At 48.3% G+C, this 18,253-nt stretch overlaps 2 protein-coding genes across 2 annotated transcripts; both read left to right on the forward strand.

Annotated features, from left to right (window-relative positions):
* Window positions 1-4,767, forward strand: LOC102945470 (natriuretic peptides A). Its single transcript, XM_007053694.3, has 3 exons — window positions 1-228; window positions 2,064-2,349; window positions 4,595-4,767. Exons 1-3 carry the CDS (start codon window positions 109-111, stop codon window positions 4,609-4,611), a joined length of 423 nt encoding a protein of 140 aa, XP_007053756.1. The 5' UTR covers window positions 1-108; the 3' UTR covers window positions 4,612-4,767.
* An 8,415-nt stretch (window positions 4,768-13,182) lies between these two features.
* On the forward strand, window positions 13,183-16,282 carry LOC102934895 (natriuretic peptides A). Its single transcript, XM_037881468.2, has 3 exons — window positions 13,183-13,543; window positions 13,691-14,020; window positions 15,992-16,282. The coding sequence occupies exons 1-3, from the start codon at window positions 13,418-13,420 to the stop codon at window positions 15,995-15,997; spliced, it is 462 nt and encodes a 153-aa protein (XP_037737396.1). The 5' UTR covers window positions 13,183-13,417; the 3' UTR covers window positions 15,998-16,282.
* Window positions 16,283-18,253: the final 1,971 nt, after the last annotated feature.

Genomic DNA, 18,253 nt, shown 5'->3' on the forward strand with positions numbered 1-18,253 from the left:
CAGCCAGGGGAGGGAGAAAACAGGACAAGGAAAAGAGAGAAAGAGAGACCTGAAGGGACATCTCAGAAGAAGCTTGAACTTTCCCATCGTCCAAACCAATCCAGAGGGATGGACACTAAAGGTTCATTTTCCTGCGGGATCCTGTTGCTGCTGCTCATCCAGTTCCAGTCCAGCAGAACCAACCCCATCTACGGCCTCAGCCCTGCCAAAGAACTGGCCAGCATGGAGGTGAGGACCCTTTGCTTTGTGTTGTTAGACTTTCTAGAGTTCAGCCGAGCGCGGTGTGGTGCCAACACCATTCTCCAGTGCAGTAGTGTAGCTAGCATAGACTCACAGGGGACAAGCCAACTTAAGACGGTTTGCACAGTCAGCTCTAAACCATATGAAGACGGGGCTCTCACTTCAGAGAACCCAGAACCGTTGAGGGACTGATCCCTTCAGCTAGTGGGTTCATCTGGTGATCCTTGGTTGTGGCAGGGAAGAAGAGGGTCCTGAGGCTATGGAACATCTGCCTCTTCAATACAGAAACCGTCTCTCCTTAAGGCTCTAATAGAACTTAGGGACATTCCTCTAGAAGGAATTATAAAGGGATCAGTGTAGCTTTATAAGGGGAGACAATAGGTTTTTTGAGATGAGGTCCCTCATATGATTTCTTTTGCTAAGGTACAGGTGCACCGAAGCAGAAGACAGTGTGTGCATTCACATTTGGGAAACACGAGGAAAGACCCAGGGCTTGCATGGGCAGGAGATGAGCAGGGGATTGGGGCAGATGGGTGGGAACTTTTAGAAGATCCATTACTTTTAAAAAATGAATGGTTTGATCACAGAGCTGGACTCCCTCAGAAAAGCCCCCAGATCTGGGGAACTATTATGCACCTGTGGGATTTATAGTGTCCATTGCCATAGCAACCAACATTCAGGTTCCATCCTGCATGATGAAGGATCCCAGTGACTTCAATAGGATTATACATTTGCTTAAAGTCAAGCATGTGCTTAAGTGCTTTGCTGGATTGGGACCAGCATGAGCAGCCCTGCACCGGTCCAAGCCCTTAAAGAACAAGCTCCCTAAAAGTATTAGAATAACCCCCCAGAATAAAACAGGCAAATGTTAAGCCAAACTGCTAAATTTTGCATGGAGCCTCGTAGCTAGGTTCTGGCTCCCACAAAGTGCCCAGAGGAGAGAATCCCACAGACAGCACCCTCCAGAAGGTAGCGGCTCCTGCAGGGGGTTGAACCCTAGGAAGGGATAGCAAGAGGCTCTGAGCTGTTCTGAGCTGCCCTGAAAGTGAAACCTGATTCCACGTTATTCAGGGCTTTAAAACTCATCTTGAGTGATGAGTGACCCTCAGAAGTGAGCAGGAAGCCAGTGCAAAGACTTGCGTGCAGGCTTTCTAGGTATGTGCACCCCATGCTACCGTAGGGGGGAGCAACACTGTTCGACACCAAGGGCAGCTTCTGGGGGAGATCAAGAGTTTCTCTCCGTAAAGCCCCTCGCAATAGCCTGGCAGGTGACAGCTGTGGGTGAGCCCTTCTGAGGTCTGCAAAAGAATGGGAAAGCAGGCAGCTTTTTGGCCAGCTACAGAGGACCACTGCAGGTCACTGCTGCTAGCTAAGAAGCTAAGAACTTGGAGCAGAGATGGACCCAAAGGGACATAGAGGCAGTGAACCACCCCTTCCATCTTAGGGGATGTCTACACAGCACCGGGGAGGGTGCTTCTCAGCGGGGGTAGACAGAGATGTGCTAGCTCTACTCAAGCCAGGATGCTAAAAATAGCAGTGTGGCTGGGGTGGGGAAGGGGGGCTCAGGCTAGCCACCCAAGCACAACCCTGCCCAACCCCCTGGGTATGTGCTCACACAGGGGCAGAGTGACAAGACTGCAGGGTCTGGGTTGGACAAAGAGGACAGAGGTGACCCTACAGCCCAGCCTTGCACACAGTCTCCCCAGGCCCTGTGGCAATGGGATGACTGCTATTTTCAGAGGTTAGGCAAAGGTTGAGTGGGTAGGAAGGCAAGGGGGAAATCCACAGGGACGGCTGTTTCAGTCTGTGCCCTTCTCTCGCAGGCTCTATTGGAGAGGCTGGAGGACAAATTCTCACTGATGGAGGCCCTGGAGTCCAACCCTGATCTTCAGGAGCCCGAAGCTCAGCAAGAGACTTCACCAGAACTCTTCGATGACAGCAGTGACCAGCAGCCTGAGCCCAGGCCAGCCCCCAGCGCCCCTCTGTCCTATAGGGACCCCATCCTCAAGCAACTGAGGGGGCTAAAAGCTCCCAAGATGATGAGAGACTCAGGCTGCTTTGGGAGAAGAATTGACAGGATCGGCTCTCTGAGCGGAATGGGCTGCAATGGTGAGTCCCTCCTAACCCAACTCATTATAAATGGATTATTATTTATGTGGGTTACCGTAGCTCCTAGGAGGCCTAGTCATGGACCAGCCCCCCAGTTGTGTTAGGTGCTGTACAAACTCAGAACAAAAAGATGATATCTGAATGGACCTTACAGCCTAGAGACAACCCAATGGACATCCCTGTCCTGTCAGACCACCCTGTCATCTGTTCTCATTCCCATTCCCCTCCTTCCTGCTCATTACACATCTCACTCCTTTTGCCTGAGCCGCTCTTCCTGTCTTTTCCCAGCTCTTGTCTTTGGGCCTTTTACCATCTACCCCTAGGTCTAGAACAGCCCCCTTGCACCAGGCTCCCTTTTCCAAATCCAGCCTTGAAACCCACCTCACCCTCCTTCTCCTGAACTGGCAGCCTGTGTCCTGCCCAAAGTTTATCTCACCTTATCGAGACTCTATGCAGTGAGGACCTTCTTGTCTATGGCTCTGATCGTGCTGTTCAGCTGAGAGCTGCATGGGCACAAGGGACCATATGCAGGATCGCAGCCTATTTTTGCACATCATCATGCAAATTAGTACCACTATGTACACTTATTTAAATAGTGATATTAATAGCATAGGGACATGGCAAGGTGCTTGGATACCACGGTGATAGGCACAGCATAAAAACCTGGATAGAGAGATGCTTCTGCTACCAAAGACGTCTTGCTTTTAAAGAAATGATGCACATTAGCGTAGGCCTGAATTAGGCTTTTGCTTTTAAAAAATAAAAATTAAAAAAAAAGGAAAACATTTACAATAAAAGTGTTCTAGTGACATTTGTTTAGAAGAATCTCAGTATAAGTGTTTGGTTTGGATGTAACGGTGATTGCAAACGAGTCATTGCAGCATTAAGCTAGGGCACGAGAACCTGAGAAAATTAGACGAACTGGTCTGTTTTCATTGACTGGTCTGAGCGAAGTACGAAGTGTAAACCCAACCACAGAAATGGGGAGAAGTAATTTAGTAATTCTGGTCACACTACAGACTTCCGCTGGCATGGCTGTGTCGCTCAGGGCGGGATGAGGTATGATTTGTGACCGACCGAGTTGTGCCAGAAAAGGCCACTGGTACAGATGCAGTTATCTCAGCGAAGCTGTGCTTTTACAGGTAGAGCTTGTTTTGCTCAGGACGGAGAGGAGGAACGGGTTGGAATAAATTATGCCGGCAAAAGCCCAGCACTTTACTGGTACAGGAAAATACCAGTATACTATACAGACGAAGCACTCCTGGGGAGGACATGGCCTAAGATTTTTACAGTTTTCAGAGGCAGATCCTCAGCTGGTGTAAACTGGCTTCATTAACTCAACAGAGCCACGCTGATTAACAGCAGCTGAGGATCTATTTTTAATAATCTATGGTGGTTATAAGTAACAAAATAAGTTTATTTGCAAGTTTGTTTTATTATAATTAGGCTTGGCAGAATTTGATATTCTCAGTTGGAATTCTAAAAAAATATAGATGTTTATTTTTAAGCATTTTTATCCTTTCAATTTTAAGTGGCAGGAAATTAACAGGGGGAGGGGACAGACAATTTATGACAGCAGACACGGAGATTCAAAAGTTAAAGTTTTGTAACTGTCAGGAACACAAGTTGTCAACATCACATGTCAAAACATATCAAGTAAATATCCTTAAATCAAACTCCAGTAAGTTCTCAAGTAGCATCTTACTTTGCTTAGCTGTAAATTTCAATGATTAATCCATGGCAGTATTTTTTGTTTGTTTGTGCGTACGGTGAAACTGCCATCTACCGACATTTACCGATAAAAATCTAATCCTTCCAAGCCTAGCTATAATTTTTAAACTGACATTGTCCTTTAAAAGCAGCCCTGGTAATGATTTCTGACACCATCACAGAGAAGCATCTTTCTTTAAACCCTCCTTTCCCCAGACAATTTATATTAACCCAGGATTTAACAATACTGCTCAGCTCTGATTTCGTGATTTTCATCCATAGATCTTAATGTGCTTTACAATAAAGTCTCATTCCATTCCCATGGGAAAACTGAGGTACAGCAAGGCAAAGTGGTTTGCCAAAGGTCACCCAACAAAACCACCTTCTGTGTTTTAATAAAAGGACGCAGCTTGGGGATTTGATTTTCAAAGCACAGACCTAGGATGGGAATGGCAAACACTGCAAGACAGAGCAAAGTGCATTCAAAGTCTCTCCATTTTCCTGCCATAACTCTTATTTTGTGACTTGCTTGCAGGTTTCAGGAAGAATTAAGGTGACTCTCCAGTGCTGCTGTCTCCCAGGACGCTTTCCATATGCTTTCTAAACTCTTATGGAGAAGTTATTCCTATTTATTTATATTTATTTATTTATTTATTTGATGTTTTATAAGAACATTTCTTACTTTAGCACCAAAAAAAATCATGTTCAAATAAAACTAGCACATTAGTCTTTTATGTTGAATTTTTTTTCCTGTCTGTTGCATTAAAAAAAATCCATGTATTTCCTGAATTCAAACGCTTACATTTTATTAGGTGCACTGCCACCGGTGAGGCAGGATCTCACAGTTTAGAGACTCCAAAGCAATATGCTTGGGAGAGACGGGACAGAGATTTTCTATCACTAGGAGTCAGTTTGTAAAATACTTAGGGGTGGTGGAGGATGGATAATTGCTTGTGTTTAACTGTGCGGACCAAATTAAGGCTCTAAGCACCAAGGGAGAAATCCATTATCAGCTGCTTTTAGATTCACAGCCCAAGTGTGGCATTTGCAGCATTAACACATTCGGTTTGAGGCAGGACTTTTGGGACTTTACACCAGAGTTTCCAGGGTCTGGGGGCAAGGTTTCTGAACTCGGCAGGTTCGATTACCATGATTCTGCAGCCGTTTCTGTTTAACGTTGGCCAGCTTCAGTGGACACCCCCTTGCCCATAATCACTGCCATATGCATACTGTGGGCTTGATCCTGATTTCATTTACACTCATGTAGTTGCTGTCCTCAATGGATTTAACTCCTGATTTACACCCATGATCTGAATCAGGCCCAGCCCAAGATTTTTTTTTTAAAAAAAAAGCTATCTAAAATTAGGCCCCTAAGTCCATGGTTAGGCACCTAAATCAAGCTCATAGGCTAAGTAAGTAGCTTGATTTGCTAAAGTGCCTAATGGGTTCCACGCACTTTTGGAAATAAGGCTACTTATTTGGGTGCCAAACTTTAGGCACCAATTTCTGAAAATCTTGGCCCCAGCATCTTTTCCTCACAACACACCCCAAGGACAGTTCTGGCTAATGGAACAGGAAGATATTGGTCTCTGCACTGCTGCTGAAATATATTTGGCCCAGCAGGTCTAACCATGATCTCCAACGCACCAGTGGAAAACAGGAGTAACCCCACTGAAGGTGATAGAGTTATGCTGGGGAAAGTCAAGCTACCTGGGAATTATACTTGCTCACACTGAGATTAAAGGTGGCCGAAAGGGTGCAACCACAAATGAAAGGATGTGGATGCGTTTGCTTTGTCTCACACCCTCCTGCTAGCTGCTTTTCCTGCTACACTTCACCATCCCCCTTCTTCTCAGCCTGCGCGTTTCACACATCTTCAGCATGGCAGATCCGTAGGAGTTATGCTACCCAGCCAGCTACACCGGGGTTCTGACCAGCTGTCCCCGATGTTCAACTGACACCCTTTATATTACTGCTTACATTGGCACAGAGATTACCACTTGACTTGCACCCACTACCCCCGGCTGCATTTGGCCTAGTGACTCGTACCAGGGGGCAAGATCAGTAACATGCTGCCCAATGATACATTGCCCCAGTTCAACAACAACCCTAGAGCGATGTGATTTGTGTGTTAGGAAGAGCTGCTTCTTCCCACCGACAATCCACGCTGGTAACATCACCCCCAACACAAGGCCACGAACAGAAAAGACCCAGGAACACAACGTAACAGTATCAAAGCAGGGGTCTTTGTCCATACCATGGTCCGGGACTAGCCGGGGCCGTTACTTCGCGGTAGCTCTGAACTGAAGAGCTGTGGGCTCGGGAATTCATTTCCTTTCTATTAAACAGAGGAGGTTTCACCATTTACCTCCTTAGGGTGCGTCTACCCAGCAGCGACACAGTGTCTGTCCACCCGCTAAAACTAGCTGTGCAGGCAGCAGCTTGGGCTCGCCACTCCTGCACGTACTTGGGGGGCGGGCAAGCCACCACCCATGCCGCAGCCACACTGCCATTTTCAGCACGCTAACCTGAGCTGAGGAAGAGCCTCTGTCTACCTGCACTGGGAAGCATGCTCCTGGCTGCTGGGTAGACGTACTCTTATCTGACGTCAATGTCCCTCTGTTTACACAGAGGAAGCAATGCCAACTATCCAGTGCCCCTGGTAACCGGATCTCTCTCACCTGTTTCTTAGCCCCGATGAGGGTCCTGTCAGGAAGCGAGCACAACTCTGGTCTATGGTTCTAGCCCATGCTCTTCCCGCCAATGATGTAAGGCCTTTTCCAACTCTGCCTACCCTTGTGCCACTACTCCAGTGGTCCTACGGGTGGGGCACTGACAACCCCGCTGCAATAAATACTCAAAGGGGTAACAGAGGATGGGGTGACCTGGGGTTTTCATAATGGGCTGCGGAGTTCTGTTTCCACATCTAGGCCCGTCGCTCAAATCCCGCACAGGGCAGAAGCAACAGAAGCTGTAAGCGCATGACCTGCCCAATGGCTTGCCTGAAGTGAGCTGTTGGTCTCACTTCATTTCCTAACTGCGCAATGCATCACAACGACTGGCGCAATTACCGGCTGGCTGCAAAACGCAAGAGCCTCTCCTTACTGAACTAGGCTCCTGGCTATGCTACAGCAGCTTAGCTGGGGCCCTGCCGCTGGAGCATAAATGCATCCTACGGTGACAGAAGGCATTTCTCCATTGCTGCAGGTAATCCACCTCTCTGAGCAGCTGTACCCTTGTCAACAAGCCTAGCCAGGTCTACAGCAGGGCATAGCTTACAGCTGCCTGGCAGGGGTGTGAACTTGTCTCACCTCTGAGTGCCATAGCTAGGGGAACCTAACTTTTAAGTGTAAACCAGGCCTTTTACATTGGGACATTTACTTGGGTTTAAAGTCTTGCTAGAATAATAGTATCCAGAAACTGCCCGGATGAGAGGGGTTGGGAGATATGGGACGGAGAACTCGGGTCACCGCCAATACACATGCAGGCGTAAGGAGAAGGGGTATCCTGTTCTACCCTCCCTTACCAGCCAGCAATTTTTTCCTTTTAAGCTGGTGTGACCCCAGCTAACCCAGACAGAGAATACATTGGGGAAAGATAGATATTTACACCAATGCATATTGAGATGCTTTGAGTACCAAAGGCATTAATGCTGGGAAGAGTAAATATGAGACCAGCTACACGAGCTGCCCCCCCCCCCCATTAATTGTCAAGAAAGTACCTTGTTGTGTTGGTAAAGCTGATTACGTGACTGATTGTGCCATGGGATGATCAGAGACAGCTGGAGCAATGTTGCTTCATTGCCTCACTATCATTGTGGTAGCAGAAACACCCTGTAATGGAGTTACATACAGAGGCTGGAGCTTTTATACTTGGAAAGGAGTATGTGAACTCTGACCCTTGGCCACTGGCATTCTGGGAAATGAAGTTTAAAAGCTAGGTGGACATTTTGTTCTGGGCACGTCAGTTAAAGAAGATTCTTATAAGAATTAGATTGTTCATGCAAACAGAATGATGAGTCACCTGGTCCCAGACCCTCAAAGGTATTTGGGTGCCTAATGCCCATAGCTCTGCTCAGTTTGTATCACAGATGAGTATTTGGTTTTCAATGAAAGCTTTTAATGCTTTTCTGCTGGGGTCAAATTGGACTGGCTCACAGTGGCAGAACAGCCAGGTTTCTTTGGTGGGGTGAAGGGACGATATTGCCATCTTGTGATCCAGAATCTGTGGTTTCATTTTAAAACCCCAGCTTGGGAACTGAGTGTAGCTGAAGCCATGATGTCTGCCTGAGTCTGCTCACAGCCAGCGCAATAGCTCTGAACTGCCCCCCATTCACAGAATCATAGAATATCAGGGTTGGAAGGGACCTCAGGAGGTCATCTAGTCCCACCCCCTGCTCAAAGCATTGATCTGAATGGAGCATTAACTTTGCATCCTGGCGATGAGGAGGATAATTCAAATGTCGCTGGAACAACTTTGCTGCTGCTGAAAGCATTCTCGGCAGAAAGACAGCTGTGTTATGCACAATCTACTGTGAGTGGTGTCACCAGTGGGTGGAGTTTGGTTTGGGGGCACGCAGAGCTTGGGGGAGACCCCCCCACCCCTGAACTATTCTATCCTATGAAGTGGTTTTATACTCCCAGTCCCTGCTTCCTTACTGAGACAGCCTGGCCTCCCACCTCTCTCGTTAGCAATCTCAGTGGAGATGACAAGCATAGATGGATCAGTAAACTCCATTTTCATCCCTAGAGGTGGTTCCTCCTGGAGGGTCAGCATGGAGTACGCTGGCCCTGCTGCACCAGCCCCGGGGACTTCATTTTCTGGTGCAATCATGAGGCACCTTTTCATGACTATCACACTATCACTGGGCCCATTGGAGTGAATGGGTATTCTGCCATTGTCTTCAACGGGCACAAAAGCAATACACCACACGAGGCCTACCTGATGTTTCTCTCAGAGGAGGGCATTTCATAAACAGCCCTATCCTACCCATCCACCTCCCCGACGGTAGCGAGACAGGCGGAAGCTGCCAGAAACCAGCCCCACGCCCCAGAGTGACCCCACGTGAGGTGCTCCAGGGGAAGGGAAGGTAATAACAATCCCAGCTCTAGCAATCAATCCCGTCCTCGCTGGATCTGCATGTCACCCAGTCAAGCAAAACCTATGGAGACACATCGAGGCTTTGAAAATTATTCCTCCCCATTCAGCCCCTCCCAGGGGCAAAATACTAATAAAGTCAGTGGAATGTGCTAAATATGGAAGGAAGAGTCTGGGAGAACCAGACTGCAGGAGGAGGCTGTCTAGGAAAAGCATCTTGCTGGGGCTGGGTTTTTATTGCTACACATATAAACACACCGAACTGCAAAACTCCCCCGGGGACATGTCAGAGCCAGGTCTGAGAGGAGATAGTCTGGGAGATATAAATCAGGAAAACCTTTAGCATTGATGGGTTCTACACGACAAAGGCATTATCCCCTAAAGTACTTGGCAACCGCCAAACTGCTCGACGGAGTCCATTGGGGTGTCACCGACGCAGTGACCAGACCCAGACAGGTCACGGTCCGCTCTGTAGAAGATCAGCCCCAGAGAGGCAATGCTGTGTAGTGGTTAGGGCTCTCAAACCCATTCCCACATGTGTTTTGGGTAAGTCACTTCCCTGCTCTGTGCATCAGTTTCCTCACCTAACGGTAGGTACACTAATACTTTCCTACCTGAAAGGAGGGTTTGTGAGGCAGAATTAACCAAGTTCAGAGAGTTGGGTGAAAGGTACTATAGAGAGTAGACCAGTGTTACTAGGTTTGCAGCATATTTGAAAATATAGATAGTCCCTCGTTACTCTGGAGGGTTTTTTCGTTTTGTTTTTTTCAGCTCTCTTCACTGCACTTTTCCAACCCTTTAATCCACTTCACTGATACCCATAAACAAAATCCCAGCCACTTATGCAGCTGCAATTCACTGTGACTCTAATTCCTTCCCACCAAGGTCTCTGCTCTGTCCTGAGTTGCACTTTGTGCTCATCACCACAAATTTAAACTGTATGGCAAGATCTTAAATTGCCTCCTGACTCTCTGCTTTTCTTTGTCTAAAAGATCCTTTATGTAAGTTAGGGACAACAAGGTCTAGTTTTAAAATCCTTATAGGAAACTTCAGAGTTCCAGGGCCCTGGATCTAGCCTAGCTGAAACGTACTACCTCCCTGATGGTTGTTCTGGGCCTGCATATAATAATAATCATCAGACCGAGCTCTTACATGACTTCAAACAAAGTCCCCATCATGCAAGGGATTGAGGAAGATGATCTGGAGAAGAGCTCTGTGTAAGCGTGAAAGCTTGTCTCTCTTACCAACAGAAGTTGTTCTAATGAAAGACATTACCTCTCCCATCTTGTCTTGCTAATACTTAGGGTCACCATTTTCAATCCTGGCTGCCTGAAGCCTGGTTCCTAAAACTATATTTGGGCACTTAAATATTAATGGCCTAATTTCCAAAGGCACTGAGCTTCCAGCAGCCTCCACTGACCTCAGGGGGATTACAAAGAGCTCAAGCACCTCTGATAATCAGGCCAGTTTTAGTCTATGGGATTTAGGAGCTTGGCTTTAGGCACCCAGCATTGAAAATTGTAACCTCTCTCTCTGCTGGCGTTAGCTAGCAGAACTCTTCCTTCAGCATCACGAGCACAGCACATCTCTTGCCCAGATTCTAGGACCAGCGCCAGCCTCTCTGCAGGACAGCTACCCACCACGCTGATGGGTACCTAGCTAGCTAGAGAATGCAGTCACACATGTAACGAGGCCCCCTTCATTCGGCAATTCCCCATCTTGAAGCCCCGCAAAAGTACCCCCATGGTTTCCAATGCAATCGTGTTAGAGACCAACCTTTGTTATTAATTTATATTGAGAGTGACGTAGGTCCCAGAGGTCCAGGAAGGAGCAGGGCCCCATAGTTCTAGGTGCCGCACATACACATATGCAGGCCCAGTCCCTGCTCCAAAGAGCTTACACTCTGAGAAGGTGATTGAGACACAAAAAGTAAAAAAGAGAGAGAGACACACACACAAAGAGCTTCAAACAGACATGATTTTACAGCCCAGTGCCTCTATTTAAATTGTGTGTCTCACGGGGAGGCCCACACTGCCTCTCAGTCTAGCCCTGCTAGGTGGCTGATTTCTTACAGGCATCATGGCAGAGGTGTGTGATGATGGGAGACTGGAAACAGCACAGGGCAGGGTCCTTATGGATCCGTTCAGGGGGGATGTTCCACGCATAAGGGCTCTTGGATAGACTTCCACTGTGGTTTAGCACGGGGCTTGCATTGCCTCTACTTAAGAAGTACGGTGCACGTATGCATAGAAAAACCCATTGCCCCCAGCTGCCCTTTCCATGGCACATGGTCTTTTGGTTGGGAGCTGGAGTCCTTGCTCTGGGCTAGGAGGGAAATATAAGCCCTTGTGCAGCATACATTAAAGTCTTTGCTGCTTAGACTCACTCCACGGGCAGAGTGTGGGCCCCACCATAAGCACCGAGTCCTATTCGTCACCCCACATGGGCTTATTAGTTAACTAGCAGAGGTGCGGGTGCATGGTGGAAGCTGCTGGCGCCTGGAGATTCAGGAGACTGCTCACCTGGCACCTTTCAGAGACAGTTAGGGGAAGGGATGGAGTGAATGAAGGGCTGAAATCGCTGGAGAGATTCTGTTGGGCACAGCATGGGCACTGGAGCGGAGCAAAGTCCCCCCCCCCACACACACCCCACTTCTCCCACACTCTAAAGAGACCCCCTCAAGGGGAAGACTGAGGTGGCAGTATTGGTTGGGGATTAAAACTACAGTTAAAGACCAGGCGTGGGTAGTCAGGCAATTGAGCCAGTACCACTCCTCCTCTGCAAAGTGTTCAGGTGGAGAGCACTGCAAGGCGATGCAGAGGGGAGAGGGGGACTCGGCCTAGCTTGGAATGGCAAACACCCTGCAGACTGTCTAGCCCAGGCTGCCCTTGGGGCAAACAGCTACCCCAGCAAATCAAGGGCTGATGTAAAAACCAGCGACCCTGGATTTGATTCCAAGTAACAATTCAGCCCAGACACGGAAGCAGCTTAATATCTCCGAAAATATCTCCCCTTCCTCACCCGAGACTCTTTGTACGCATTATAAACAGCAGTTAAAGCTCACAACACCCCAGGAGGGAGAGAAGTGTTATCACCGCCATTACCAAAAGGGGGAGATTGAGGCAGAGAGATCCCATTACTTGACTAAGGTCCCCTAGGGAGCCAGAGGCAGCTGGCCAGAGAGCCCAGGCCTACAGAATCCCCCGTGCCTTATCCTAATGACACCTGACTCTTCCTTAAATGCGACAGTAACATCGCCAGAATCACTTGCTAATGTATTCTAGTGGTAAACGTGAAAGGACATTCAAAATCCAACAGTGTCTTGTCCTTCCATTTACAGAGTCCAGTTACAAGACACGGGTCTGAAATACAAAATTACCCTGGCACCCTACACACCTCTCTCCCCCCCGGGCTGCAGTCTTTGCTCAAAAAAGGAGGCTGGATCTTTTCGAAAAAAGCGTCTGAAGAATTTTTTCTCCTCCCGCACACTTGACTACCCCTTTCCGGCTCCCTTCCTGGCACCATTCTTGAATGAAATCCCAGGCCTCCGGAAGTAGGAGCTGGAAGTGCTGTCATCACACTGACAGGAGTGTTAAACGGTTCTGGGTCTGCAAGGAATGGGACAGATTCTCAGCTGGTGCAGGAATTAATGGAGCTCAGTCAAGCTATATAGATCTGGCCCCAGAGATTTACACTAGCTGAGGATCTGGCCCCAGTGTCTAGGTCATTGGCTTTAATGGTAGCTCTGCAGCCAATTCTCCTCCATCCTTTCTCAGTGCCTCCCTCACATATCGGGACACCACCACGATGCCCATGCGAGGCTTGCTGGCCAGTTGTCCAACACTTGCCTCACTGTTTCCATCGTTAAGGAACAAGAATCCAGAGGCACTGCTGAGAGATAAAGGGGGATGTTTTTCGGTGCTTCTCTCACACCTTTGAAGTGTGAAACCTCTTGAGACAAATCAACAGGAATGCGGCCCTCGCAGCCACAGTCCTCGCACTGTCATTCCCGCTGGAGCTGATGAGCCTTCGCCACCCCAGAGACGGCCAGGAAGGGGATAGATAACTTTAAAAGGGAATCTTCTGCCAGCTCCGGTCTCAGATCCTTTATCGCGGGCAAGTGACAGAATGCGGCGGGCTTCATTCCTTGGGCGTTACTCCTTCTGACTCTGCGCGTATAAAAAGGGAGGGGTCAAGATCACAGCCCATAAGCGAGAGGGGGCAAACCCTCTGGAGGCAAGAGAAGAACTTGGACTACAACATGGGCTCGTTGACTGCTGCTGCCCTCCAGTTCCTGCTGCTGCTGCTCACCATGAAGCCCCAAGGAAGAGCCAAAGCTCATCCCATGTACGGCTCGGCCTCCGCTGCTGAACTGGCTGACTTCAAGGTAAGGCAGCAGGCATCACTGGCAGAACACAATGCAACCAAGGGCTGGGGGAGCAGGGAAGGTGTGCACTGCTTTGCCATTCACTCCATCCCCTAGGGTGATTCTAGGGTAACGCTATCTCCCGCGCTCCCTCTCTCTGCATTTCAGACTCTGCTGGACCGCCTGGAGGACAAGCTCCCATCAGAAGAAGCAGAAGCAGGTCTGTCCCAAGAAATGAATGAGCAGAATGAGGAAGCCCCAGGAGATGCCTCACGTCCCCTCGTTCCCTGGAACAGTGAATACATTAGACCCCAAAGAGAAGGCCTTGCCTATGGGCGCAACAGCTGGGAGCTGCCCGAGAAACCTCCATCCGCCCAGAGGAGCAAACTACGAGCTCTGATGAACTCGCCACGCAGCATGAGAAGGTTCTCGGATTGCTTTGGCCAACGGATAGATAGAATAGGAGCCCAGAGCGGACTTGGATGCAACAACTACAGGGTAAGAGGGAGAGGGAATGGCTGAACTACTCAAGCACAGCTGGGGCACTGGATACAAACTAGAGTAAGGACGAAGCAATGCTATGCTCTGGGCAGAGTTCCTGGGAAGTCACAGATGGACTGACTGGTCTAGGTTAAAAGCTGGACGATGGATTTTGAGGGGTCTCCTACCCCAACTCTCTTGTTCTTGTGCTGCAGTGTCCAGGTGGATAATTTAGAAAAAACAGTGGGACTTAAAATGGGTTGGGAGCTCCAGCTCCAGTGCATTGGGTGACACTCTCTCTTAACATGTCTTTTCTGAACTTTTAGGAAATTTTCATTTTTAGAAACAATAATGAAGACTGCGTCCTTTTCTGGCTGAGTCCCGAGAAGTCAGTTCCCTAATTTAACATAAAGGGCTGCAGTGAGAACACATAACCCTAGTGGAATGGTGCACTCAGACACCAGCCATAAAACCCACCCTAGACAGAATCCTTTCAAGAGCGATGCATTTGATTCCAGAGCAATGGAATTTTCCACGGTGAGGACCATAAAAATCAGAGCCCATCTCTTGGGGGTCAGTGCAGCATTGTCCCCCTTCAACATCTAGCATTCTGCTCAGTCTAATTTTTACAATCCAAACTGAGGGGGTTTCTACCTCTTCTTCCCATGGGAGATTCGTCTGCTATTTAAAGGTATCATTGTCAGTCAGTTTCCCTCACTATTCAGACTCAAATGCGGCCTTTTCTTAATTTCAGCACATTGTTCACAGGGCATGTCCTCAATGCAAAATTTTACTGGGTTAGAAAGTAAAGGATCGAAGGATCAACCAGCATGAGGCTGACAACTTTGCAGTCAGCATAGACCAGGGCAAGCCCTGTACAGCATCATGTTCCTTAGTCCTGGTTACACCCCAGTCCCATAACCTTAAGCCAGCATGGCACCGAACACAACTGTCTTCATCTACACTGACTGCACAGTCATCACGGTAGCTAATTCGCGTCTTCAGGGTCCTGGTCTCACCTGGTAACACTTTGTAATGATGAAAAAGCCCGTGGTTAGCCCCCTGTGAAACACACTGAACAATTCCAGTGCCTCATGGCTCTTTATGTGATGCAAGGATTTAAACATTTATGGCTTAACCGCCACATCTTACTCCTGTCTTAGCCAAGCTCCATCTGTTCAGCTCATGTAGCCATGCTCTGGCATTGTTCAGGATCACGTGCAGACGACAGTCTGATGTGTTACCTTCCCACCACTTTAAGATCCCAGCTAGTCACAAACCATGGGAAGGCTCCTCTCAAAGCTTAAAAGGAAACAGCATCCATCCTCTCTTGTGATGAGTTCAGGACAGAGGGCCCCAAATATTTAACACTGCAGAAGGCCAGCTGGAGGATAGAGGAAAAGGGATCTGGAGGGGAAAAAAAAAAAAGGGATGCTGGTGGACTTCTCAAGGGGAAGGGGCTGCTGATGCACCAGTAGCTGGTTAAGTTGGTCCTGTCTTTATCCACCCTTTAAAACCATGCCTTGCATTTGTTCTGATTCACCTGATTTTAAGAACAAGGATTGTTGAGTGGTGGGACTCAGGAGATCGAGGATCAAATCCTGGCTCTGCCACAGATTTCCTGTGTGACCTTGGGCAAGTTTCTTCCTCTCTTTGTAACCCAACTCCCCTTCTGTTAAAAAGGGATAATAATTCTCCCACTCTCCAGCTGCCTTGTCTGTCATCTCTTGTGTTCGTCTATAGTACCTAGCGCACCAAGATCCCGCTCTCCATACCTTTAGGAGCTATTGTGATGGCCGTTGTTTTAAGCAACACACCGGTGACTGAACCAGGGACCCTTAGAGCTAAAAGCATAAGCTGATATGCTTGAGCTAAAGCTCTGTACCTGTAACAAGCTCACCAGCAGGTTATGCTCTGATAGTACAAACAACCCTCCAAAGAATAAAGAAATTTACCACCCCTACATTTACTTGTCTTTTTCTCCTTCAGTTTTGAAGCTCTACGTGGAGATGGGGGCAATCCTGATCTTCTTCCTCAGAGTCCTGGACATCAAAGCTCTTCCAAAGTCAACTGCATCTTCTTAGCTCCTCGCTGGTAACTTATGTTGCAGCAGGGACAGTAGGCAAAACTCAGCTGCCATCTGTCTTCACCCATTTGCAAACAATTCCCCCCCCCCCCAGCACCATGAGTCAAACAATGTACAGGCTTTCTCCCTGAAGTGTAAGGGAGAAGGGATAATTTTAGTCCATTGTCACTGAAAAGAATTCCAGCCTAGATTTCAGCACCTTGGACAGAAAGTGCAGGTCTGTTTCTTTCATCAAATAAATGAGTGCAATAAAAGGCTATGGTTAATTTTTCCATACCCTGCATGACCTGTCTGTGTGTGTAAAAATGTAGCTCATATGTAGTTAAGAGAACCATAGCAAAACCGCACTGGCCTGCACTAATGCACCTGGTAAATATAATCAATTTAAGGGTACTGGGGGTCTCCTAACAAGTGCTCTGATTTAATGGGCCTGTAAACCCCATTTAAGTCTGAGTACAGGCACTGGGCTGCTTTAAGTGTAACCGTATTATAGCTGCTGTATTAACTCAATTGTGCTTAGTATAAAACCAAAGACCAAGAGCTATCTATAACCAGCTTACTCCTTTCTTCTCCAAGCAAGACACTTGCTGTTTCTGTCCTATGACAAAATACACCTCCACATACATACAGTCCTGATGTTACATACATACATACATACACACACACACACACACCTGAGTCCATACATACACCTCAGCACAGTCCCTAAGCTGACAAGGCTGTAGCCAAGCGTCTGGCATCTGTTTCACACCTGCTGGGGATGTTTTTAAACTGCAGATGCACTGAGCTGTCAAGTGATGTCCCATCGCACAGGGCTGCCTCGCTCCCTTTTAAGAGAAGTAGATCCTGTTTCCTCATTTTTTACATTACATCTGAGAGAGAAATTGAAAAAGAGGCAGCTCCCATTCCTGCCTCCATCCCCACGCCAGTGCATTTGGGAAAAGGAAGAGGAATAAGTGTAGATTGAGTAAAGGAGTTTTCCTCCCAGCCAGCACGTCTTCCCCGTCTCCGGAAGCGCAAGAGACTAGGACCAGATTTAGCCCACAGCCACTACATCAAATTTTGAATTTCCCCGCTCCCGGGGGGGGGGGAGAGGGGGGCGGTGCAGGTGGGGGGGTAGGTGTGTCCCTGTCAGTCCCTCGGGCCCAACCACTGCAGATACTCCCTGCCAAAGGATGCTTGGTGCCAATTTCCAGCCAGCCTACCCAGGAGAAGCGCTCGCTCTTGGCTTCACTGAAGCGTAGGTTGGTGACTCAGCAGGAGGCAGAGGGCGGCATCTGCACACAGTTGAAGGATAAAATAAATCCTCGCACAGCAATCGTGTCACACAGGATGCAGAGAACGAAGAGGCTGTTACTACCGTTGTCATGCTATAGCTCACATGCCAAGGGGGGGAGGGGGCTGCACTTGCTACTGCCCCCTCCACAAATTACATTTTAGGACCTGCCTTACGGCAGCTACTGCTGGGACTAGGGCTAAACGGTTTTGTTTCAGCTCGTGTTTTCTATTGGACAGAGACAGTAGCACAGCTAAGCCAGCCCCAGCCTCCCTACAAGCACTAAGGATGAAGTTAGGGCACCAGCAACACCCAAACCTACCTTCGCTGGATACTTACTGCCGTACAAATCCTTTTATAAGCTTACTGGGGTGGGGGAGGGAGGCCACCTAAGAAAGCAGAATATCATCTCCACTGCAGTAGGGACCATCTCTAAACCATGGGGGACCAAGCCTGTTGCCATCCAAGTCAATGACAAAGCTCTCCCCGAAGCCACCGAGTATGGAATTGGGTCTCTGAGTGGAGGTATCATCCTGCTGAAATTAATATATTTGGCATAAACTTAGCAAGGATTTCAAAAAGGGATCAGGCACTGGAATAGGTAGTTAAAACCTCCAGAATTACCCAAACCAAATTCTGATCTCTGGGGCAGAGGGGCGGCAGGGTGAGGAGGCAAAGGTTGCCTGGGGGCAGGTGTCCTCCTTTCTTATAAGCAGCTGGAACTGGCCACTGTCAGAGATGGACCCAGACTGACCATTTATCTGAATCAGGAGGGTGGTGGCTAGTTGTAGCATGCCTTCCAATACAAACAACCAAGGGCCCTAGCCTAGAACCCTTATAGCAAACAGTGTTCATAGCTCCCTACCTTGAAAACATAGGTGCTTGGATC

This window comes from Chelonia mydas, chromosome 18, assembly GCF_015237465.2.
Source record: "Chelonia mydas isolate rCheMyd1 chromosome 18, rCheMyd1.pri.v2, whole genome shotgun sequence".
NCBI lineage: Eukaryota > Metazoa > Chordata > Testudines > Cheloniidae > Chelonia > Chelonia mydas.